Source organism: Echiichthys vipera, assembly GCF_963691815.1.
Source record: "Echiichthys vipera genome assembly, chromosome: 20".
Taxonomy (NCBI): domain Eukaryota; kingdom Metazoa; phylum Chordata; class Actinopteri; order Perciformes; family Trachinidae; genus Echiichthys; species Echiichthys vipera.
Window position 1 is genome coordinate 7233586 of NC_139845.1, and position 25887 is coordinate 7259472.

The 25887-nt window shown below is 40.2% G+C and overlaps 4 protein-coding genes across 4 annotated transcripts; 3 read left to right on the plus strand and 1 right to left on the minus strand.

Moving 5' to 3' along the window:
- The first annotated feature begins 111 nt into the window (after positions 1–111).
- Positions 112–8428, plus strand: hcls1 (hematopoietic cell-specific Lyn substrate 1). Its single transcript, XM_083935491.1, has 16 exons — positions 112–207; positions 859–942; positions 1034–1107; positions 3243–3366; positions 3504–3614; positions 4346–4400; positions 4485–4595; positions 4678–4788; positions 5203–5313; positions 5387–5442; positions 6003–6072; positions 6159–6313; positions 6868–7011; positions 7504–7660; positions 7901–7969; positions 8065–8428. Exons 2-16 carry the CDS (start codon positions 859–861, stop codon positions 8199–8201), a joined length of 1569 nt encoding a protein of 522 aa, XP_083791617.1. The 5' UTR covers positions 112–207; the 3' UTR covers positions 8202–8428.
- Positions 8429–8755: 327 nt separating this feature from the next.
- On the minus strand, positions 8756–11439 carry llph (LLP homolog, long-term synaptic facilitation factor). The gene is made up of 3 exons (XM_083935492.1): positions 11360–11439; positions 9445–9670; positions 8756–9245 (listed from the first exon to the last, which is right to left on the minus strand). The coding sequence occupies exons 2-3, from the start codon at positions 9656–9658 to the stop codon at positions 9085–9087; spliced, it is 375 nt and encodes a 124-aa protein (XP_083791618.1). The 5' UTR covers positions 9659–9670; positions 11360–11439; the 3' UTR covers positions 8756–9084.
- A 94-nt stretch (positions 11440–11533) lies between these two features.
- Positions 11534–15441, plus strand: pex26 (peroxisomal biogenesis factor 26). The gene is made up of 6 exons (XM_083935302.1): positions 11534–11625; positions 11727–11905; positions 12083–12223; positions 13416–13738; positions 13827–13967; positions 14069–15441. The coding sequence occupies exons 1-6, from the start codon at positions 11551–11553 to the stop codon at positions 14173–14175; spliced, it is 966 nt and encodes a 321-aa protein (XP_083791428.1). The 5' UTR covers positions 11534–11550; the 3' UTR covers positions 14176–15441.
- A 1103-nt stretch (positions 15442–16544) lies between these two features.
- Positions 16545–22819, plus strand: usp18 (ubiquitin specific peptidase 18). The gene is made up of 10 exons (XM_083934742.1): positions 16545–16633; positions 19076–19172; positions 20028–20170; positions 20246–20325; positions 20412–20546; positions 20787–20882; positions 20962–21123; positions 21217–21348; positions 21689–21732; positions 22687–22819. The coding sequence occupies exons 1-10, from the start codon at positions 16558–16560 to the stop codon at positions 22757–22759; spliced, it is 1038 nt and encodes a 345-aa protein (XP_083790868.1). The 5' UTR covers positions 16545–16557; the 3' UTR covers positions 22760–22819.
- The last annotated feature ends 3068 nt before the right edge of the window (positions 22820–25887 follow it).

Here is a 25887-nt window from a genome sequence, read left to right on the forward strand (position 1 = left end):
CTACAAAAGTCACGCAGTCCAAGTGTTATTAATTAAAATACGATTTTTAAAAAATATATTATTTACATCAACGCGCGTTCATGTGCCCTAAATACGCGTTCACGTGTCGCCCATCAGACTGTCGCAACTTGAGTGGAGAACTTGAAGAACACTTTGTCGGTGTAATAATCCACCTAAACACGGATTTACTACCTTGACAGCTAAAAGGTAACGGCATTGTTTCTTCTTCTGGACTCTAACGATAATAAATGTGTGTGTTTTTGTGTTATTCACCTTTAAACTTGATTAAGGAAGTAGTATAAGTCAGTTTATCAGGTAGCATTCATATCTTATGTATGTGTATGTGCAATATTATGTCCAATTCTACTTCTACTACAATTACTCACCTACAGTTACTATTCATGACAGTAAAATATGATTTTAAAATGTAGTGAAGTGATAATGAGTTACCTAACATTATAAAAATGAATATAAAGGATATTTAGTTTGCCTCCTTTCAAAGATATTGTTATTTTCAGTGTGTTACAGGTGATTTTGAGGCATTTCTCTTAAATCATTTGTTGTTTTCATACTGTTTCTGCAGCATTTTCGCTCTTTTGTGCTACATGAAGTACTCAAGTGTGTTTCTTTATGGGGAAATGAAGCTTCATGTTGAAAATAACTTCCTTTTCGAGACTTCAGCAAATGGTGGTCATGCAGGGCTTGTAGTTTGTTTAGTCATCATACTAAATAAAGACATAGTGAAGAGTCTGTCTGTGCGTAGATGTGTATGAAACTGTTTTTATTTTGTGTACACGTCATTATTAATAGTCGTACACTGTCTTCAGTGTGGCTCATAAGTGTTTTTACTTCCCCCAGATGTGGAAATCAGCCGTGGGCCACAATGTGAGCATGAAGGTGTCTGCAGAGGGGGACGACTGGGAGACAGACCCTGACTTTGAGGTGCTGTATACTTCCTGGAGATCTGTGTGTGGGGGGGAAAGATGTGTGTGCATCATTCAAACACATTTTTTGTTTAACTTTGTGTTTTCAGAATGACGTTTCAGAGCAGGAGCAGAGGTGGGGAGCAAAGACCATCGAGGGTTCAGGACGGAAAGAGCACATCAGGTAAGAGAGGCACAAACTTCTGCGTCTGTCTGGAAATGAACGGTTCTTTAAGGCGATGCAGGTCAGAGCGGGTGCTGCGTAGCTACAGGAAGGGGAAGTGAGAGCAGAGCACGAGCTGTCAGCAGTGAGTCTGTCCTAATATGGGTAATGTATGATGATGATGAAAACTTTGACAGTGAGATTTAAACCACTGGTTTCACACCGTCGACATGGTGAGACCATAAATTCAGTCGTAGGTGCTGAATGTAAGAATAAGATAAGAGTTTGCTCACAGATTTAGACGCCACTTCCTAAAAAGTCAGCAAATATTTATAAATGTGTGAGTGAAGTTATGACATACTGTGTAATTTTGAAACGCACACAAGAAAGAGCTGGTGTTAAAAACACGACAATTCTCTAAATCATTGGTTCCCAAACTGTGGTACTTGGTAATCAAACTCTCTCTGGTGGTACTTGAAGGAATCTCCAAAACTAAATTAATATACCACCAAGAAAATACTTCAACTGTTAAGATCTGTGAAATGTAATTTAAAACAAGTTTAGCATTTTTATAATACAATAAAAAGAGAGTAAGGATTAAAAATAGATAATAGAATTGAAGTTCAGCCCTATACCATGAAGAAAATGAGTAAAAGCAGTTAAAATTGGGTAAAAATGACATAGTTAGTTTAAAGCGGAAGTGAAGAGATACTTCTTTAGTTCACTTTTAAAATATTTAGCGAGCTGTTAGTTTGTTCCACAGCTTTGGAGCATAACTAACAAACGCTGCATCCCCGATTTCCTTCCAGCTTTTTTTTAGAAACCTCTAACAAACAGCTATATAACACTAAATATACATAAATAGCATTTGTTTGTTTTAATAATAATGAAAACACACGGTTTATTGCAGAGTTTCTAAGTTGTTTCTCGCTACAGTAGGTCGGGAAATCCCTTCAGCTGGTGTTTACCCTGCAGCAGTGAAACTCATTTCTAATGATCTAGTTCTTCAGGTAGACACTTTGAACCACTTACCCTCTGGGACAACCTGCAGGATGATGACACAGCTTATTAACTTCTCTGTCTGTGTTGTTATCTCTTTACTTTTAAGGAAGTGTTGAATCTACAAGCATTTATGAATACGTTTAAAGCATTTACAACTGCACTGCTATCAAACAGGAAGGATAAACACCGGCAGAGGGATTAACCACAACCTGGCAACCACAAAGTTTAAGAGAAAAGTAGAAAAGTATTTATTTATAACCTTCAAAGCATGCTTAAAACCCTGTTACTTTCTTTTTGCCTTTTAATATTGCGGTTATCACTTTAATTTAAGTGTAATGACTTTATTTTAAGAGTTCAACGACCTCAGGATCTTGTTCACGAGTGAGGGGACGATGGAGCGTGAGTTTGGCCGGAGAATCGGAGCAGCGGGGGCGGTGTTGCAGTCGCTCTACCGCACCGTTGTGACGAAAAGAGAGCTGAACCAGAAGGCAAAGCTCTCGATCTACCGGTCAATCTTCGTTCCTACCCTCACCTGTGGTCATGAAAGCTGGGTCAGGACCGAAAGAACGAGGTCGTGGGTACAAGCAGCCAAAATGTGTTTTCTCAGGAGGGTTGCTGGAGTCTCCCTTAGAGAGAGGGTGAGAAGTTCAGCCATCTGTGAGGAACTCGGAGTAGAGCCGCTGCTCCTTTGCGTTGAAAGGAGCCAGTTGAGGTGGTTCAGGATCATCTAGTAAGGATGCCCCCTGGGCGCCTCCCTAGGGAGGTGTTCCAGGCACGTCCAGCTGGGAGGAGGCCTCGGGGAAGACCCAGGACCAGGTGGAGAGATTATATCTCCACACTGGCCTGGGAACGCCTCAGGATCCCCCAGTTAGAGCTGGTTAATGTGGCCTGGGAAAGGGTAGTTTGGGGTCCCCTGCTAAAGCTGCTGCCCCCGCGACCCGACCCCGGATAAGCGGGTGAAGATGAGATGAGATGAGATGAATTAATTTTATATCAGAATTTCCTCCTAATGTGTTCACACTTAACACTTGTTTCTGGTTCCTTCATAGTTTACATGTCTGTATGAATGTGCTATAAAAATACATTTCTAATGACACACATTATTATCACTGTGTGTACTAAATTGTGTGTTTGACCCCTGTGGGACCTCCTAGTGTCGCTGAGCTCAGAAGCAAAGTCACCGCGGAGCACGAGCAGGTGAAGCAGAAGGATCAGACGCCCAAAGCTTCGTACGGATATGGAGGGAAGTTTGGAGTGGAAAAAGACCGAATGGACAAGGTCGACACGTTTTTGATGCTCGAAATGTGGCGATAATAATCTTTTATTTACGGTTTTCCCTTCACTCTGCAGCCACTGCTGATATGAACCGTATGCTGTGGGCTGACTCTGTTTGTAAATGTATGTCTAATGTTCAGGTGGCTTTGGGGCACGACTACGTGGCACAAGTCGAGCAGCACTCCTCCCAAAAAGATGCGGCACGAGGGTTCGGCGGGAAATTCGGGGTTCAGAAAGACCGCGTTGACAAGGTGAGAAGACAAATAGAGTCTTAAAGTCCTCCTCTCAGAGATTTATTCAGATTATTACTCAGAGTTCACACAAAACCTGGATATTCAGAGAGTAGTTTTTCCAGTCATGTAAATATCCGGAAGTGGATTCAAATGTCCAAATATCCTGGAAATAATCTATATCGTCCTGGGAAAGGATTATTTAATGAATAAAATTAAATTAAATGACCGTTTTGTAAGTGCTGTCCTGTATTTTCAAAATAAAACTCCTGGAAAATGATTTCTTAAAAAGAGTGGGAACCCTGTTGTTACTTTACTTGGATGTTTGACCTTCACTGAATGATGTACGTGCATATGATGATAGATAGATAGATAACTTTATTTATCCCCGAGGGGAAATTAGGTCATCGTAGCAACGGTACAAAACAATCAGAAGTACTAAAAATAAAATACAATATATAATACAAAATATGAACTACAACAAGAGTACAGTATCGCAGAAAAACACTATATTACAATATACTATGAACCTTCTCTGTGTAACATATGTAACATGCACAAGTGTGATACGGAAACTTTAAATTTAAAGATTGAAGACTGAGATTTTTTTTAAAAAGGGAAGTAATGTCAGAATTTTTGACTAGTTAATTTAACTTTTTTTTGTGAGAAAACCGTACAGACACAGATTATCATTCTCAGCAGAGTACTTTGAATTAAATGTCTTAAAACACCGTCCCTGTGTGTCTGTGCAGTCTGCCATGGGCTTCGAATACAAAGGAGAGGTGCAGCAACACGCCTCACAGAAAGGTAACAGGCCTCTTCACTTACACTACAATATTTTCCTTTTTTGGAAGTTGCTGTGAATTTTCCCTACAATCCTTATGTTTTCAGATTACTCAAAGGGGTTTGGAGGAAAGTACGGGGTGGAGAAGGAGAAAGTGGATAAAGCTGCTTTGGGGTACGACTATAAAGCCCAGACGGAGAAGCACCAGTCACAGAAAGGTGAGCTTACGTTGTAGGAATTGTCCGTATGTACACTTATTTTCTCGACATTTTCTTTATCTTGCATCTTATTTTTCACCAGACTACGCTAAGGGGTTTGGAGGAAAGTACGGGGTGGAGAAGGAAAAAGTAGACAAAGCTGCTTTGGGGTACGACTATAAAGGAGAAACAGAGAAGCACCAGTCACAGAAAGGTACGGTTAAATCGTGCTATTTGTCTGTTCTTGTTACCTGACATCTGATTATTCATTCATCAATCGCTTGTCCCTGTCGGGGTCGCGCGAGGGCTGGAGCCGATCCCAGGTGACATCGAGCGTGAGGCGGGGTACACCCTGGAGAGGACGCCAGTCTATCACAGGACACATAGAGACAAACAGAGACAGACAACCATTCACACCTACGGGCAATTTAGAGTCTTCAATGAACCTAACACGTGCACGTCTTTGGACTGTGGGAGGAAACCTGAGAACCCGGAGAAAACCCACGCAGACACGGGGGGAACATGCAAACTCCACACAGAAGGGCCCCTGCCGGCGACAGTGCTGACCACCACACCACCGTGTCGCCCCGACATCTGATTAATCCCTTTGAATTCATTTCACATTCAGATTACTCAAAGGGCTTTGGAGGGAAGTACGGGGTTGAGAAGGAGAAAGTGGATAAAGTTGCCCTGGGCTACGATTATAAGAGCGAGACGGAGAAACACCAGTCACAAAAAGGTGAGGGGACGGTTTATTTCACAATATACTTACAGTACAGTGCATCAGACTGATGAAATGCATCTGTGTTTAGATTATTCAGAAGGTTTTGGAGGTCGTTATGGAGTTCAGACGGACCGCATGGATAAGGTAAGTATAACAGCAGCATGACTTATCTTTTGTATTTGTTTAATCTGGAGGTTATTTCTCTTATTAATGAGAATAAAATAGATATTTATTGTCGTGCTTGAACAATGAAAATCTGGCTCTTCAGTGCGCGACATACAAGTACAAGTGAAAGATTGGATTAGAGTTCAATCTTAATAATTATTAATATCGATTATTTTTGATTGTTTTTGTCTCTTTATCATCATAATTTTTATCAGTGTATTATAAAATTTGTATTTTTTTAAACATCTTAATGTAAAAAAAAGATGTTTTATGCACTTTTATTTCCCCTACTAGTCTTTTTTCACTATATAAAGTACCTTGAGTTGCATCTGTGTGTGAAATGTGCTATAAAAATAACTTGAATTTCATTTTAAACAATTGTTGCCTGTTTAGCCTCTTTTGTTAACCTGTGACTGTTGCTCATTAGACTTAAACTGTAAGTAATAAACAGTTGTACCAGCTTGGTTGTATGAACATTGAAATATGCATAGATATGAGCAGAGTGAATATTAATTGATTATCTTGTTGATCTCTTTTAGAGTGCATCTGGCTTCTCTGACATAGACTCCCCTACATCTGCGTATGAAAAGACACAGCCATTAGAGGCCTGTAAGTTACGTTTTTTTGCACTCACCATAATCGCATGTTGATTGATAACGCGCTGTATTCATATCTTCTTTCCCCGTGTTATGCAGCAAGTGCAGGTGCAGGTGCAGGAAAACTGAAGGCACGTTTTGAGAACATGGCCAAAGCTTCAGATGAAGAGAACAAGAAGAAAGTGGAAGAAGAGAGAGCGAGGAGACAAGCCAGAGAGAGCAGAGAGCGAGAGGCTGCCAAACGCAGACAAGAGGTAACACGTGCACACATCTCTGTAAACACAAATATTAAACGTTCCATACTGTAAAAAGTTAGATTTTCATATTTTTTTTAATTGTAAAGCAGGTGGAGGTGCTATATAAATCCTGTTAAAGTATAAAAACACTCAATCCACAGAGAAATGTACACAGGTATTCCCAAACTGTGTCTTTAAACGAGCCATCAGGACTCCTGTACGGTTGTGATGTCACTATATATAGGTAGAAAGTGCAGCTACAGTGCCGTTACAGTCATTCAGCAGCTGTAATGACGGTGCAGAGATGCAGAGAGTGCAGATGCAGAAGACCCAGCAACACTGACCAATCAGAGCAGACTGGTCTTAAAGAGACAGGCGCTAAAACGGAGCGTTTCAGACGGAGGGTGAATAGAGGTGTATTCAGATAGACAGAATGAGAAAAATAATGTTTTTTCTGAACATTAAAGCATGTAAACATGTTCTATTAAAAACCCAAAGTACAATTATGAACATGAAAATGAGCATTTATGTAATGGTCAATATGAATGTTAAGGATTTTGTGTTTCTTGTAGGAGGAGAACAGAAGAGAGGAGGAAATTCGTCCACCACCTGTTCCAGATGTGGCTCAAGCTGTGAAGTATGAAATGCCACCGTCAGAATTCGACCAGCACATGGCAGAGATACTCGAAATACCTGAACCAGAACCAGAGTCAGAGGTTAGACTGATTCAAACCAATATCAGATGTACTAAATAAAAGAATAGCCTGATGCTAGTCTCCTTAAGAGGCGGGGCCGTGACGAAACTCGTGTGACAGATACAGGAAATGACTTGTCCGTCTCACTTCTGAAAGGTCTCTAGTAATGGTAAAACATGAGAGGCACAAACAGGACTTACACACGTGCATTAGGTTTGGAGAGATGCCAGAGCGAGGGGGCTGGCAACATTGAGCAGTTGGGTGTTCTGTGCCTTGCCCAAGGGCACGTTGGCCCAGAAGGAGAACTGGCACCTCTCCAACTACCAGTCCACACTCCAAAGTTAGTCCAGACAGGGATTTGAACTGGGTTCCCGAGCCAAGTCCCCCTCCGAAGCTGAGCTACTGCCGTCCCCAAAGGAAGGAGAGAAAGCCTGGTCTTATATGTAAATGTCCTCAGGTCATCTCCAGGATTTAAGATCATGAAATCAAAAGATATTCTGCAATGTTTTCCAGGAGGAACCAGAATACGACGAGCCCCCGGCCCTGCCTCCACGCTCAGATGATTGCCTCGAACAGGACGTTCCTCCGTTACCCGACAGGTCAGCAGGTGTGGAGGAGGATGACGGAGAGTACGAGGAACTTGTTGAACCGCCTCCTCCTGCGCCGCCAGGTCTGTGTCTGACTGAGTGTTGGTTAAATGTCCTTTTTAACAGCTCAGTGGTTAGAGCAGTCGAACTAAAGAGGCTAAACGTCCTAGAGGCAGCGGCCGCGGGTTCGACTCTGACCTGCAGCCCTTTTCTGCATGTCGACCCCCCTCACCCTATTTCCCGTCTGTCCTGAATAATCCAGGCTTGAAAAAAATGTCACTTTTGGGCTTGAAACACTCGTTCATTTTAATGTTCTTTTACAGCTGATGATAACAACTATGAAGACCTGTCGTGTGGCCAGCGGGCAAGAGCACTTTATGACTATCAAGGAGGTAGGACCTTTTCAGTTCTTCAATTTTTTTGGACATTTAATGATCATCTGTCAACATTTGTGACAAAACCTCCAAACGTCCCGTTTCCCACACAGAGGCTGACGACGAGATCTCCTTCAACCCGGACGACATCATCACCCACATAGAGATGATCGACGAGGGCTGGTGGAAGGGACACTGTCACGGATGCGTTGGGCTTTTCCCGGCCGCTTATGTCGAGCTCATGCAGTGAGAGATAAACAATCACAATCCTTCTGTTCTCTTTAACAGAAGGATTTTTAGCTCTGTATTTATAGATTACACCACAGACATGTGCTAAAATGGCTTCTGATCTGCTGATTTCTATAGTTTTATTGTGTAATATCTCGCTTCAGAGGTGCGTGGCAATAAGAATTCGACAGTACGATCGTATTAGAAGTTACATCTTTTATCTGTAATGAAGTAACAATAAAATATTCTGCAGGCAAGCTTTGTGTTTGTATACCAGCGAGTTTTATTAGCTCATGAAGTTACTGTTTACAAATGAGAATTGTTTTATCTACAACACAGTTCTTTCATTTATGATTTTGCACACATCTTCTAAATTATGGTTTACGCAAAGATCAGAATAATATTCCAATAATTTAGAGGATCCGACACCAGAGAAATAAGACAAAATGACGTGCAACAAATGTCCCCAGTCCGGTTGGCATCTCAACCTCTAAGCCACAGTGCACCAGTGATATTGATTTTAACTGTATCACTCAGTCTATGTACAACGTTAGTAAAGAACACAAGCCACAGAAGTGTAAGTTATTTTCCTTTAACGGCGTATGAAAAGATTTAAATGGTTGGAGAGAACACATTACAAGTCATAGTTTCTTAAAACTTGTCCTAACATGAAGATGAAGCTGCTGTTCCATAAGAACAGACATGTTCCTGCAGAGGATTCATTTATAATTACGGCTTCTGTGGCACAACTGTGAATCTTGTAATCCACTGAACAGAATGAGAATCGATAGCAGACGCTCCACAGTTATCACATATAAAAGAATACATGAAATGATCCTGTGTTTCTGCATCAAAAGTCTTTTTCAAAGCAAAGGCAAGGTAAAGGTGTTTTGGTTTCCTCTGGATCACCAGGCGATGCCCTTCTTCTTGCCCTGGCCGCTTTTCTTTGCCTTCCGTTTGCCTTTCAGTTTCTTGGCCTGCCGTTGATTCATCCACGCAGGGTACTGACCATTCTCATCCAACTGAGTTTTCTTGTTGCGCTTGCTGTCCATGTCCATCTTCCCATCTGTATCACAAGAGACAAAGACGGATAAATTAGAAAGATGACGATAAATAAACATTTTGTTTTGCTTTGTGTCAGCTTCTCAAGCAACCAAGGAGACTAAACATCTGTGCCTGAAAGACAAATCTACAGAAAACTGTTTAAATGACCTTTTAGTAGAGACACTACAACAGGTAATAAAAAGCTAAAGCTGGTCACTCACCGTCCCCCTCTGCCTCTGCCATGTTCACGTCTGTCTTCTTGATCTTGTCAGCTGGCACCACAGTGGCGATCTCCTGGATGTCAGTCATGGCAGCATCTCCTTTCTTATCCAGACTCAGAGCTTGTTTCAGACGGGCCAGCTCCTTAGGGGCATTTTTCTTCCTCTTCTCTGCACGCATCTTCCTCTTCCATTTGCTCCGGAGGCTTTTTGCCATTTTATGGACGATCTGGGGAAGAAAACAGCAACACATGGCAGTCAAACTAACTGCTGTACACAGTCTTATCCAATACCCACAGTTACATTATTTTTTATAAGTATCTCTGGGATATATTAGATACCAAAAATGCACACGTTCATTAGAGGCCCAACACTCAACAATAAGGATGGCCGATACGGGCCGATGCTGATTTTCTTGAGCTGATATTTTAAGCTGATGCTACTTTTGCTCCTTCAGTTTACATCATAAAAATTACACGATGAAGATAACAAATGTTATGAGTCTCAATTTACAAAAAGTAAGATTTATTTAACTTAAAAAGGCGTCTCCAGCAACACAGCGCTGCCCTGTGGACGCCTGTCTGTAAATAATGCCAGGAAAAATCTGCAAACTCAGCAGCCCACATCGGCTGATACAACTTAAAAACTCAAATATCGGCCGGCCGATGCATCGGTCTATCACTACTCAACAAGTGAGAATATTGTTTCGGCCTCAGGACAGTTTCCTATAAATACTGTCCCATATCCCCAACATTAATTTTCTTTATGATAACATCCTAAAATGATTCCCCTAACAGACCAGAAATAGTCCACACTTCAATATTCAGCATTTCTGTAAATGTACTATACTTTTTAATTTTGGAGGTCGTTATGGAGTTCAGGCAAACCGCATGGATAAGGTAAGTATAACAGCAGCATGACTAATCTTTTGTTTTTGATTAATGTGGAGGTTATTTTGCTTGTTAATTAGAATAAAATAGATATTTATTGTCGTTGTGCTGAAACAATGAAACTATGTTTAGTGGCTCTTCAGTGTGTAGCATACATCTATAAGTAAAAAGGATTGGATTAAAGTTTTATCTTTCAAATGTAATGAAATGGTTTTAAAAAATCCTTAATCACAATTTTCCTTTTAAATAAGCATTTATGGCAAGTTCCGTCTTATTGCCATTAATATTGATTATTTTTTGTAATTTTATAATCATTATTATCAATATATTATAAACTTAATGTAAAAAAAATTGGTTTTATGCACTTTTATTTCTCATACCAGTATTTTTTTCCCTGTATAAAGCACCTTGAGTTACGTCCGTTTATGAAATGTGCTATATACACATTTCTGTAAATGTACTATACTTTTAAATGCACATTTGGCAAGATGTTATATTATGTTCAAAACAACAAACTATTAGGTAAAACATGCATTCACTGTGATGTTCGAGTGGCAAATTTTCGGTCACAATGGTATGAAATTAAAGCTCAAATGACATTAATATCACAATAAAGAGGTCGATGGTCTTAAAAGAGAGAAGTGACAGCAGCACAGGACTTACACGTCACATTTAATCAAATTTTAATGCTTAATGTGCCTCATTTTAAAGACAAAACAGGCCTCCAAAACACCTGCATTTCGCCTTTAATACCTTTAACTTGCCCGTGCTCACTATGTAGTTATAGTTGTTTACATAACAACCAGAATATAAAGCTAGAGTTATACACTGTCACTATTTTCGTTGCGTGACTATATATAAGCAGGTTATTAACGTTACATCAAGGTGCGTAAACAGTTACTTAGCTTGTTAGCTCGCCGATGCTAAAGCCGCACTTTAACACACGTTAAAGCTAAATATTTATACAAATTTCATGAATAAAAGTGTATAATCATTATTCCACGTGTAAAAAATAAGCAGTGACTTACAGAAAAAGTAGTTTTTCTGCTTAAATCTCCTCCGTGCACAGACAGGAACACACGCTCCGCTTCGTACACGTGTTTACAAGAAGCGATGACGCGTTTTTGAAGAAACAGCAACGTGATTGGCTGCTTCTCTCAAGCTGAAGATCGTGACGTGTGATTGGCTGGTGAGCTCGAACCAGGACGTCCGGTGGATCATGGATTATAACTGTAAACAAGATGTTGAGGAGATTTACAAACCAGACGTCCAGACAGGTTTATTTGGCCTCCAGGTATAAACTGAGCTGCTCAGAGGAGATAGAGATATTTTATCTTAAATAAAATAAATAATTTTAATTTGTGTTTTTATGTTTATTGGTGTTAAATTCGACAGAAAGTCATGAGCAGCCTTGCTCCTGCTCGCAGCTTGAGCTCAGTCTGCAGCCCGCAGGTGTTCAGCATGTTAGACACCGCAGCAGAGCAAATGATGGTCCTCAGAGACTTCCGGGCAGCTTTTGACACCTGCGACAGAGGCCTAGAGAGCCTCGCCCACATGGAGCAAGAGGACAACAGGTGAATGTCTTAAATGCTACCTGCAGCCTGGATGGTAATGTCACTGTTGATGGGGAGGGTGTAATTTTCTTCTCAAGACATAAGACACACGGGACTTTGGCTCTTTTGAATTCTTTCTGGTGTCACAATAAATTCTTCCCTAACAAGGGTGTGTGTTTCGGTGTCGTGTCTCCTCAGATGTGGGGAGTTTAAGGCTGGCTTCTGCATCTTAGGGATTCAAGCCCTGGCTGAGCTGAATCAGTGGCATGGTGTCCTCTCCTGGGTCCTGCAGCAGTACGAGCAGCAGGAGAAAATACCTGCTAAAATAATGCAGATGTGGTGAGTAGAGCTGGAGCTGTTAGTCCTTTAATTAATTGGCAACAACTTAGATAATAAAGTAAGTTTGTGTCTCTCTCATTTCTTCTCCCAATTCTCTGGTTCTTGCTTAAATGTGAGGATCTTCTCTGTTTTACAGAACTTTAAATTGTATGAAATAAGTTAATTAAATAAAAAACTAAGCCTTCAGGCGTGCCAGAGCATACGTCCACGCCAACCAAAAACTAAACATATAAATATAGAAAAAATAAATATAAACAAATCAAAAACAATGAAGTAGAATAGGATATGTGCAGATCCACAGACATTGCCCCATAAATAACAAAACAACACAATACATGAGCGTAAACACAGGAGTTGTTACATGTTTTTCTCCCATACGTCGGTTTCCTCCTGTCCCAGGCTTTGGACACATTTTTAAGAAAATGCATAAACTTTATCAAAAAAAAGTTCAATCAGAGCTCCATCCTCCAAACCTATTAAATCCACATCACATGCGATTTCAAGACCTCACCTTAGGTGTTGGGAAGTTGTGACTATTTTATGTTGTTTCATATTCTAATAGTACAATTAATCGGAAAAAAGAAGCAGACGTTATTATGAAAATAGTTGCACATCACTCAATGGCCAGGCTTACAACAGGTACATATGGCAAATATTTAGATTTTTTCCCTGCCTTATTTTTAAATTTAATTTATTCAAAAATTAAATTAACATTATTATTTATTTATTTAGAATACAAAACAAGAGGAAGTAGTCAAAAATAAATAAATAAACACATAAGAGCAGCAACTAACATTTATTTTCATTATATGGTATAAAGCCAAAAAAGGACTCTTTCTCATACCTTTTATTATAAATGGGTCATTGAAGACATCCCTATTGTCCACTGACTTTTGGCCATATTGTGTAGAATAATCTTCAGATTATTTTCTCAGTGTATCACCTTTGCCTACAAATGGTCAGAAAATGAAACGAATAAATGACCATTATAAATATAAGAGATAAGATATATATGATATAAGAGCAGCAAACCCTCACATTTCAAATGCTAAATTTAGACAATATTGGGAATTTTTTCTTGATAAAAGACTGAAACAAAAACAATGTTCTGTCTATTGCCTAATCAATTTACTGACTGATATTTTCAGCTCTAAAATACATAATTAACATACTTTCTTTCTCGGTTTGGCAGTATACTTCTTTACTCCAAGGTGGGGGAGCCGGATGTGATGCATGAAGCAGCCAGAGTTTGGTTACACTGCCCGTCCAACAGCAGCCTAGCGGGGTTCGGGACGGTGGCGGAGCTTTACCTGCTGCATGTCCTCGTGCCTCTTGGAGTCACAGACGAGGCCCTGGAGCTGATCCTCGGCGAGATTGGAAGTAGTGCGTTCACAGAGGACCAGAGGCAGACGGCACTGGATGTTGTAGAGGAAAAAGAGCGACAGAATCAAGAACCACCTTTAGATCCCAACAGCGGAAACTCTGAGCTCACTGCACATCCGGTTTCCTCTCAAGGTCTTACATTTTATCTCATGATATGCATTATACAAAGTCATTTAAGTACAAATGGTGAATGCAGACTGATCGTCTTTGTGTTCTACAGGATCTGTAATCCGAAAACTTGAAGCCATGCTCAGGTTTCTCTACAGAAAAGTGTTGGTGGCTGGCTCCGGTTCGTTCCCTCTCAGAAGAGTTTTTCTGGGGGCCGTCCTCCTTTACATGCTTTTTTTCAGATTGGACCCAGGTTGGTCTAAGTGTTCTTTGTAGTTCAGTTTCATCACAGTGTGTAAAACATTATATATGTAAAATTAAACGTTTGCATTTCTTCTTGTTCTCTCCCTGCAGCACTTCCGTCTTCATTCATGTGGATTTCCAAACTTCTCCAGCTGCTCAGACGGATGTGGAGTGCCATGTTTGCACCGTACTACCAGGCTCTCACCCAGACACTGTAAAAGATTGAAGAGCACAATATGTGTCATCCACCATTTTGATTCGTTTTTTCTTTATGTTGGAAAGAGAATATGGTTAGGTCCCATCAAATATATCCAACCATCTTCAACCGCTTGTCCCTATCAGGGTCACGCAGGGGCTGGAGGCGATCCCAGCTGATAGGCGTGAGGCGGGTAAGGGGTGGACAGGACGCCAGTCGCAGGGCACATAGAGACAAACAACCATGCACACCTACGGGCAATTTAGAGTCATTAATTAACCTAACACGGGCATGTCTTTGGACTGTGGGAGAAAGCCGGAGAACCCGGAGAAAACCCACGCAGACACGGGGAGAACATTCAAACTTCACACAGATGGGCAGCTGGGATTCGCTGCTGTGAGGCGACAGCGCTAACCACCACTCCACCGTGCCGCCCCCATCATATCTATCTGGCTGTAAAAACATGACGTAACACCCTTTCAAAATATGATTTCCGGGTCCAAGCCGTTCCAAGGCTCGTATTTTTACAACACTGCAGTGCCGTGTTCCTGGTTGTTTGAACAGATCTGAGTTTTTAAAAAACAAAGTAATTGTCACTTTACATCTTTCTTATCGATGAAAAAGAGAAAGAGGTGATCGTAATTGTTCACATGTTCCGCCGTTGTTGAGTGTTTTGTTTCAAGGACCCGGAAACCTTATTTTGAAAGGGTGTTACGTCAGATTTAACAGCCGGATAGTGCTCTTCAATGGAATGCCATTGCTAGGCAACAGCCAGGATCCTTGGTAACTAACTGTCAGGTGATGTCATTCACATTTCAAAAGCATTAACAAGGACCCAGGCTGTTGCCGAGCAACAGGATTCTGTTGAAAAGGTTTATTTAAACATCCGTCATATTAATTTCTCCAAATAAAGACATTTCCAGCTGTTTTCTGTGTTGGAAACCACAGACGTTTAATTCGATCAAATGATCCACCGACTAAAGAGAGAGTGACATCCGTTCATCCTGAAGCAACTCACTCTTCATCAAAATAACTCTATTAACCAGGAAAAGTGAAACTCTTTAGTATAGTAGCAGCACATACACAAATACTAAACACAGACTGATAATTAAAAAAATAAATGAAAGGAATACAGATGTGATTGTAAGGATAATGTAGGCCTAAAGCTGCTAAAGTAATTAAAATAAATACAATAAATATTACAGTTGTTCTTTAATTGTGTTTCTGGCTCATTAGAGTAATTCAGAATGAGACCGCTGGAGTAAAGCATCAAACTGGAAAAAGGCTAAAAACAAACTTTCTGAATTGAGTAGTTGACTGACATTTATTCAATCATCAGACTTTTATTTAGCTGTCTGACACTAAAATACATTTTAACCAAGGTGCACAATGTAGGCATGTAAGTGTGTATGCACTCAGTTTGTGGGTGTATGTAGATACTATACAAATATTGAGGACTTAACATGACTTAATGCGCAATAAATAGATAAATGTCTAAATAAATAAAGAGAAATAAATGCATTCATTCATAGAGAAGTTAATGAATAAATGCACAAATAAATAAAATACATAAACGTATAAATAAATACAATAAAAAATAAATGTATGCATACATAAATTTATAAATGAATGCATGAATAAATGTATAAATAAGTACAATACTAAACACATTTATAAATAAATACATTCATAAATAAATGTATGAATAATATAGAAATACATGCTTTACATTTATTTAAACATTTTTGTTTACCGACATTTATTTATTTATGTATTTCTGTTTATATATGTTAAGGAAGTAGGAGGTCCACTTTATTCATTCATTTATTTATTCCTGTATTAATTTAGACATTTATTTCTGCACTTATGTATTTAAACTTAAGTCGCGCTTAGTCCTTTATATATAAATACCACGGCATAAACAGAAATGATACTAGTGACTTTAGTTATATATAGCCTGTATCTCATATTCGTTAACAGTGATTTTACAGTTGATTTGGTGTTATACAAAAATGCAACAAGTTATTGGTGACACAATGCAAGATAAATTAAATCTCACTAAATGCGAATGACGCTGAATGAAGTTCAGTTTTGTTTGTTTGTTTTGTTGTTCTTCATCCAGACTTCACAGTTTGCGCAACGTTAAAGTTTCGATTCCCGCAAAGTGACGAAAGCGACAAACTGCAAAAACGAAAGTGATCGTGAAGCGGAAGAAGCTGCGGATGAGACGCTTGTGTTTACCCAGAGATCCCGATGAGAGGAGCGCATCAACCCTGACAGACACACCGACACCTTTGGCTGCTTGTCTCTGAGTAAACCCGTCGAGCTTCTGCAGCCTTTAGTGTTCGTGTGTGACTTTGGTGTTTGTCTCCAGACCTTCAGGAAGTTAACTGACACTGAAGTCATGTCTAGAAGCCTCTTCTGTTATTTCCCATCATTTAGCATGAGAGGCCACAGCCACAGCCACAGCCACTACTATGGTAAGTTGATAAATATGGTTTAAATATTACCAAAAATACACTTTACAGTACACTACCACTGTTCCTGAGGCTGCAGTTGTATCGGAATGCAATGCTTGTAATAGATCTACTCCTGTACAGTATTTATAAAAGGTGAAAATGCATTATTTTAACACTTTTTATTATAATGTTATTACACAGAGCTAAGCAACACACAGTCCATTTAACAGTATGCTCTACAGCATGGGTGTCAAAGTCAAGGCCCGGGGGCCAGATCCGGCCCGCGAATGAATGATCTTGGCCCCCAGGATGATATTTGATTAGTATAAGAACCGGCCCGCACGTCACAGCCGCCTGCTGGTGTTTTTCACGCACCAAAACTACATTACCCACAATGCTCGGCTTCATTATTCATCAGCATTCAGGGCAGATGTCAACTTTCAGCCCAATTACTGACAGAGCCTTACAAAAATATTGGATTATTCATTTAATTATTGAATAAAATACGGCTCACTGTGTTAGGTCTTGGTTCAACAGGTTATATACAATCATTTTAATATGTTTTACTAAACATTGAACCAGTCCGGCCCTCGGCTTGTAGCAAATATGTTTTTTTGGCCCTCTGATGTATTTGACGTTGACATCCCTGCTCTACAGGGTGGTTTATAGAGGGAGGAAAAGGTCAAGGTCCCTTATGATGTTCATTTTCGGGCTCATACTTGACTTTGGGTTTTTACTAGAACATGTTTACATGCTTCAATGTTCAAATAACACATTGGTTTTCTCCTCCTGTCTGTCTGAATATACCTGTATTCCCCCTCTGCCTGACACGCTTTATTTTAGCGCCTGTCTCTTTAAGACAGAAAGCCCAGTCTGCTGTGATTGGTCAGTGTTTCCGGGTCTTCCACATCTGCACCATAATTATATATTAAGAGAAATGGATTCAGGGTTGGAGGTAAAGCCCTGTTCATTTCTATGAAAGTTGCTCAGTGTTTAACTGTCCCGGCTGAAAATACCCGGATGACTGGCACTTCTCATGTACTCTTCGGATTAAACTATTTAACTGAGCGGCTTTTGTAGACGTTCGAAATATCACCGGACCGAACAGATCAAACTCTGAGGCCCAAACTCTGAGGGTTGTGAGGCCCCAAAAAATGTATTCATGGATTTAAAGTTGTCTCTTTTGCTACGCATGAGTTGTAATTCCACCGTTTGTCCACTATGTCAAATTGGCTTCAAAGTCTGTTGCACTTCCTGGGGGCCAGAACTGCGCTGTCCGCGTCTCTGCACCGTCACTGCAGCCGGGGAACGACTGCATCGGTACTGTAGCAGCGCTTTCTGCTGATAAAGGGGGTCCCAAAAAATGTATACATACTTTGAATAATTGTTAAGTAGGTGTTTTGTTAAAATTCATTTAATTTTCAAAATGTAATAGAATTGACAAACATCGTTTTATTGTTTCGTTAGCGCCGGTTCTCAAACTGACGTCCGTTCTGGTCCAGATGCCGCTGACAACGCAACGCAATGGACTCGCAGACGCCGTGAAACAATTCCCTTTGTATTTGCGTGCATTCACGTTTAATGGCTGCTCTCAATTCATTGACTGTTGCAAGTGTCATTGAGTAGACTTTGTCTTTTAGGTATCCCTGTCAAAAATAAATAATAAATATATCTATTTATGTGTGTGTTTAATTGAGTTATCATCCGCTAAAGTGTGAATGCATTTTTTGGGACCGCCTGTAACCGTAGGGACGTCCTGATGACTCGTTTAAAGACACAGTTTCTAAATACGGGCGTGTTCATTTCTGAGCATTTTGGTACTGTAACAGTATTTATGAAGCGCCTCAATTAAAAAAAAAAGACATGAAAATATTACTTTTTGCAAATTGTGACCTTTAAAATATTCAGCTTTAGACATTATTTCCCAAATGTCCGGGGGTAAAATAAATAGGTGAAGGAGCCTGGCTGTTCGTCAGCTGTTACAACAGTATGGCTGAATTAAGCCCTCGCCACCACAACCTGTAACCATGCAGTTTCTTACACACAATGTTCTCATCAGTGAGTTTCCTATTACTGCAATTATTTTTATCTTCACAACCAATAAATCCCTCATGTGTGCAGCAGTGACATAGAAAACAAAGCCCTGACCTCGGACCTGTGTAAAATAAACATCTGCTGTACGTAGGGCCCTAAACCAATAAACCGAACATGTCTCTCTCACTCCGTCTTTTATAAAAAATGATCGATTTGTTTATTTTAATACAGTATGTAAGTGAGGTGGGTGTTCTGCGCAGCTATACCTTTAACATCACGACTTTACTGTTGAATTTTGACTTTAAATGTTTTCACACATGCGGATGCCCGCGGGCGTTCTGGGGCTTTATAGATGAGCCGTGGATAACGAGCTTGGTTCAAGTTTTCACGAGATGGGATTATTTTAACATTTCTGATGGTTTGTCACAGGAATTAGAGGCCTCACCAACTACAGTCTGTCCTGCTGTGTGAACACTTTACTCCAGACCTTCTCTGCTACCTGGGAAATAGGAGACCTACTAGAAAGGTAAGGACGTTACGTTGTATATTCAATAATCCTTATAAAAGAAAGAGAATCACCTGGTGTCTGTGAGGGAAACGGTATAATTAAAGTGTTTTATTTACTCAAATTTAATAATCAGATAACTTTCACTTAAAGTGTAATTCCGGCGCAAAATCATGCCATGGTGTTTTCGGCACTTAAATGCATCAAATGAGTCATCGAGTCAGTTTTTATTATTGGAGAAATCCAGGAGAGACACTAACACTGATTAGCTCGGGGCAGCACGGTGAAGGCATTAAAACGTCTTTTTTAACCACTAATACTGCTCAAAATAACACCAAACCTCTGCAGTAGCATGAAAAGAGTCCTTACACAGAAAACAAAGCACCAACAACGTAGTTAGTGAACCCGGAGTTTATTAAAAGAGTGTTTTTAATGACTGGCCCTGGTACCAGCTCCTCTCATAGTAAAGTCCATTCAAGTGGATTAGCAAAGTCAATCCAAAAGGAAGGAGCCCATTGATGCTTCGTTTTCTGTGTAGGGACTCTTCTCATGCTGCTGCAGAGGTTTGCTGTTATTTTGAGCAGAATTAGTGGTTAAAAAAAGTCGTTTGAATGCCTTCACCGTACTGCCCCGAGCTAATCAGTGTTAGCCACGTCCGGCTGTTAGCGACTCTCCCGGATTTCTCCATTAATAGTTTGTACACAGAGAAAACTGTCTGGATGTATTTGATGTATGTAAGTGCCGACAAAAGACCATGGGATGATTTTGCGCCGGAATTACACTTTAAGTATGAACACATTTAACAGTAAAATACAGTGAACAAAAGTTGGGGACCAGGAAAAACAAACATTAATGGGGGTTTATGAACTGCACTAGGTGGGAGGCAGCTGGTGCGAGAGCGGACGGTCGTAACGTCCCCCTGCAGCTGAAGAGAGTTCTCGCCGCCATGAGGAGCGAGAACCCTCAGCCTGCTCCCCATCGCGACTTCCTCCTCTCTCTGGACAAGAACTGCATTCCACGTAAGGACAAACAAACGAACAAAAAATGAAATCCTGACGTGGTTTAACTTACAGCTCTCTAACAATGTTTTGCAGTTAGCATGCAGCATGACGCTGATGAGGTGTTCCTCTTCATCCTGAACTTCATACAACAGCAGATGGATGACAAAACTCTGGTTGGTCTTTAAGCATGAACATGGGTTGTGTTTACACCTGTAAGTGCATCATCTATATTGTGCTTGCTCTTTATTTTCTCTGCCAGGCTCTTCAAATCCAGAATCTGTACAAGGTTTCTGTGGAGACGCACCTGCAGTGTTTAAACTGTAACTCCGTCCAGACCCTGACCTCTTACCTGCTCAGCCTGCCTCTGCATGTTAAAGAAGATCACAACTCTCTGGTGCCGTTTTATTTCCTTCTCTAGATGTGGATTGTTTTTATATTTTTAACTTTTTTGTTGGAAAAATATACCGTATTTTCCGGACTAAAAGTCGTTCCGGAGTCACACCAGCTAAAAAATGCATAATAAGATCTGAGAGTGGTCTCAATCTTCTCATCTAACTCTCATCAAGAAAGTGTCAAAGACGTTACTGTGAACTTTCCTGAAGTCAAACTTAAAAGTATTCTTTGCATTTCTCAGGAAGGCTGCTTGACCTCCTTCTTTGAGCCTCAGGAGCTAAGGGGCATAAATTGCTGCTTTTGTGCACAATGTGGGAGGAAGACTCCATCTAAACAGGTGCGGAGGCGTGGCCTAAATGCTCCTCAGAAAGTATGAAGCGAAATAGTGAAACATATTTTTTTTCCTTCTTTCTCAGGGTGTCAAACTGCTTTCCCTGCCTCAAATCTTGTGCGTGCACCTGAAAAGGTTTCGCAATATTCGCGGTTACACGCGTAAACTTGACTGCAGGGTTACCTTTCCCGAAACCTTTGATTTCTCTCAGACCACTAAGGACGCGTTCTCCTCAGACTTCGCCCAGGTACTTTTTTTTTCATATTAGGAGTTTAATTGTCCATTTTCAAACACTGAACACGACAATCACGCCACAAAAACATTGTATTTGTTCTTCCAGAATGAGTGCAAGTACACGTTGCATGCAGTGGTGGTGCACTCTGGAACTGCAATGTCTGGACACTATACTGCCTACGTTCATCACAGAGGGAACCAGTGCTGGTACTATGCCGACGACAGCCAAGTACAGCGGGTACGTCCAACCTGACAAAAGCTCTCACTTGAATGCAGTTTATTTCTGGCTTGTACTTGTTGCACACTTTGTGAAAAATGGTTGTGAATGGAACAGTTAATAATTGATCATAATAGAAATGAAAGCTCCCACGTAGCTCCTTGTTTGAAAGGCTGTGAGATGTTTTTGTTTTTCAGTAACTTAATTATTAGTTAAAAGTATAAAAAGGATTTGCTCTCTGAAGCCACTAGGAAAAGGAAATGGCTCAACTCTCCACTTGTTGAAGAGGTATTTTTGTATCAGTATGATCCAGTTTTAAGCAAATCTTTGATAACTTTGGTCTCTGATTTGTAACACCTAGGTTTCCTGGGAAGAAGTGCAGAAAACATATGGAGGACATTACAGGTAAATTGCTCAACATAAGTTTTTCCATGTCTTGATTACAGTGTTTGACGTTTATGGAGGCTTCTTAAAGGGATAGTTGAACATTTTAAGAATTTCTTTCTGGATGAGAAGATTAATAGCAGTCTCATATTTGTATGCTTAACATGAAGCTGCCGCCAGTTAGCCTCGCTCGTTGTTTAACAGCTAGCCTGGCTCTGTTTTTATGTCTTCATGCTCAGCGTTGCTCACTTACATGAATGGGTAATTCTTCCTCCTCCCTGGCTAAATGTGTCCGTGGAGTGCCTCAGGACTCTGGTCTGGTTCACCTGTTATTTTACAACGGCACACTCCGATTGGTCACACCATTTGAGATGCCAACTTCTCCTTAACTCTATTAAACTATCCCTTCATGTAAAGTATGCTCTGAAATGTGTTAATTCAGAGAACAATTCAGACTTTTCTTCTCACATAATTAACCCCAGTTCTGTGTTCAGCCTCTTGTATAAAACCGTCTCTCACCTTTGAAAACATTTTGAATACAGCCTTCAGCAAAAAGTAACGTGTGACTCCCATTTTAGCTCGCTTAAACCAGCCTCCGGTTGCTTTCATAGTCTTTTTTTTTATTAATAACCTTTAAAGCCTGACACGCTTGACTCCTGCTGCCATCATAGAGCTTTTATCTCACTTGCGGAAACAGCTTTAGATCTTTAGACAAAGCCCTGCCTGTTCCTCAGTGAGGATTAAAGACTAAAGGTGGTCTTTCAAACTTTTGAACTCATAAACTGAGGAAATCCGTCTTGTCTGTTGCCTTGTCTTTCAACAGCTTTGAGCCCAAAGGTTACAGTTATATTTTCACTTCATATTCTTGTTTATTGCACTGAAATTGCTTCCTTTTACTCTCATTAACTCGTAGAAGAATAGCTTTGTGTTGTACATTCATGTCTTTACATAATTGATGCTGTTATTTTATTACAGAAAAACCGCATACATGTTAATGTACAGAAGAGGTTCGAGGGATCAGGGACATCAGCCTGAACTGTCCGGCTGAGTCGATGGAAGCGGATGAATTACACCTGCGGTCATGGTGCAATATTGGATATAGAAACTATGGGAATGTTAAGGAATATAATCATATGTATTTGCTTTACATAATTAAATAAATAAATAAATTAATTAAATTAAACATAAATTTTCTATCTAATGTTTCTTCTGAGCTCATTTAGATAGTACATCAACACAGTAATTTCTGCTAAACACCAGCAGGTGGCGTTGAAGACTTAACACACTGACGGTGTTTCCACCCTCAGACCACACACACTGTGAACACACTCAATGATGCATGGGGGGGGGGGGGGGGGGTTGGTTTGAAAAGAATGCTTAGCTTAGATATTCACTGTTTGGGAGGAAAATACCTGTTATTGGAGTCAGTGTTGATTTTCCTGACACTGCTGTATGATGATGAGTCTCCCATGAAGAACAATGAAGTCATGTTTTCCCATTTCTGCCAACAATAACAACCATAACATTTCCTTCAGTGCCTTTTTCATTTTTGCATTTTCTCACTATCTACAGTTCCTTTCAACATGATGCACAAACTGATTTGTAATGACGCACCTTAATGTTGTTTGCTTTTATTGATGCATCAACACCAACATATCTCCCACCACCTGAGTTCAGAATGAATGCATTTTAAGGTACTAAAAAAAAACTCTACACTGAACGTATCTTACAGTTAAGAGGTTAAACGTAGCAGTTACAGACACAGCGCCTAAATGCTTGGTATAGGCTGTCAGCGGAGCCTCTAAAGTTCCCACTCGCCTCGCCAAGAGTCTGGGGACCGTGTGAAATGGTGCCTATGTGCAGCAGAGCTCTGACAGAATGGAACATGTCTGCACAGTGCCACAGGCAGCAGACCTCATGCTTAGTCATCTCGCTGCCATGCGGCACAGGCGTAGCTTTCTGTATAGGGGGTATCTTCCACCCACAGTCATTCCTGGGGTTAGATGTTTATATATGTGTCTATATTTGAGTCAGTGTCACATCGAGATCTCATGTTCCTCTGACTTCTATAAGTAAGATGCTGACATTGGATATAATGATAAAGACTGCTGACTCACAAGCTATATAATGCATTGTTATCTACCAGACATGCTCATACCGTTCAATTAAAGCTGCTATAATTTTAATTTATGGGATCAAATTAATGCATAAGTTGAAATATAACTTAAAGTGTAATTAATTAATTAAATCATCCCGGCGCAAAATCATCCGATTGTCTTTTTCGACACTAACATACATCAAATAAGCCATCGAAACATTTTTTTTCATTATTTATTAACGGAGAAATCCGGTAGAGTTGCTAACAGCAGGGCGTGGCTAACACTGATGAACTATGGGAAGTACGGTGAAGGCATTAAAATTAAGCACCAACAATGTATTCAGTGAACCTGGAGTTTATTAAAAGATTGTTTTGAAAGACTTACCTACTGACCCCGATACCAGCTCCTCTCATAGTAAAGTCCATTCAAGTGGATTACCAAAGTCAATCCAAAAGGAAGGAAGGGACTCTTCTCATGCTGCTGCAGAGGTTTGCTGTCATTTTGAGCAGTATTAGTGGTTAAAAAAGACATTTTAATGCCTTCACCGCGCTGCCCCGAGCTAATCATTGTTAGCCACATCTGGTTGTTAGCAACTCTACCGGATTTCTCCTGAATAGTTCGTACACAAAGAAAACTGACTCGATGGCTTATTTGATGTATGCAAGTGCTGAAAAATACCATTTTGTGCTAGAATGACACTTCTCTGCATCTCTGCATTTCCTCCGCTTTACAGATCTTTAAGTATCTTTCAGTTCATTGTTTTGTTTTCCTGGGATGCAACTTGTGTTTTCACAGCAAAAACTTAAAGTATCCATTGTAATCTACCTGCTCAGCAGATGCAGACAGATGTCCAGTATAGGTTTAAACGGCTACAATATGATGACTTTACATAGGAAAGGGTCATTGTGCATGTTGAGTACTTTAACATTTGATTATTTAAGTCCACTTTGCTGATAAAACTCTGTACTTTCACCCAAGCACATTTACATTGTGGTATTTGGACTTTTTCTCCAGTAAAGGATATAAATGCTTCTAACACCACTGTGGGATTATCATTATTAATGCATTTATGTTTATGTATGAGCAGAATATTAATGTTTTAGCTACTCGAGGTGGAGCTAGTTTAACTATTCTACATACCGTTGGGTAGTTTAATCTATTAAATGCATCATATTTTGTCTATACCTTATCTACATCTTTAACTGATTTAAGCTGGCATGTATGCTAAATGTAGTGAAGTAGAAGTATAAAGTGGATGGTTACTTTCCAACGCCTTAATACTAAGTGTTGAAAGGCACATTTGGTATACGTACCCATTATCCAGACTGATTGTAGGCCAATTTAAATTTAAGACAATACAACAAAGAACTGATTCTTTGTAGAGTATTAATTAATAATTCATGTTATATGACCATGTGTCAAGTACATGTTAGACGAGCACCTGTCCAGCACCACACTGGGAGACTTAACAATGCAACAGCATGACATAGTAAGCAACACAACCCGAGGCCACATGAATAACGTCTGGCTGAACGTCTGGACGTCTTTGATTCGTTCCGAGCATGTGTCACATGCTTGCGGTCTTTGTCCCTTTTGTTTGAGGTTGAGCTCTGGCCCCTGGATGTGGTTACTCAGACACTTTATGGTAGATCATATCTCTGCAATTTAGTTAGAACTCTTTATCTTGATCAGGTGTTAGCCATTCAGAGAAGCACATGTTGTGTTGAATTGTTTTGGCATCATTTTGCCAACAGCGATAGTGATTGACACAATAAATCAATAAACTGAGGTTGATATGGTGTGAGCGTAGTCCCTTAGGCACGTAATTCCTCAGGCTTTGCAGTGGGGCAAAATGCTTTCTTTGGAGAATATATTGAGATCATTAATGCTTTTTCGTCATTGTTGATGTGTGTTTACCAGTTACTAGGTGAGCACACCACTGTGATGCATCGAGGAGAAAATGGAATTTGGCTATTTGAGAACCACTCTTAAATTTTCCCTTTTTTGTGCGGAGGATTCCTCTGCCTGAAGTTTTTCTAAAGTGACAGCCAGCCAGCAAGTAGGGTATTTCAGCCCT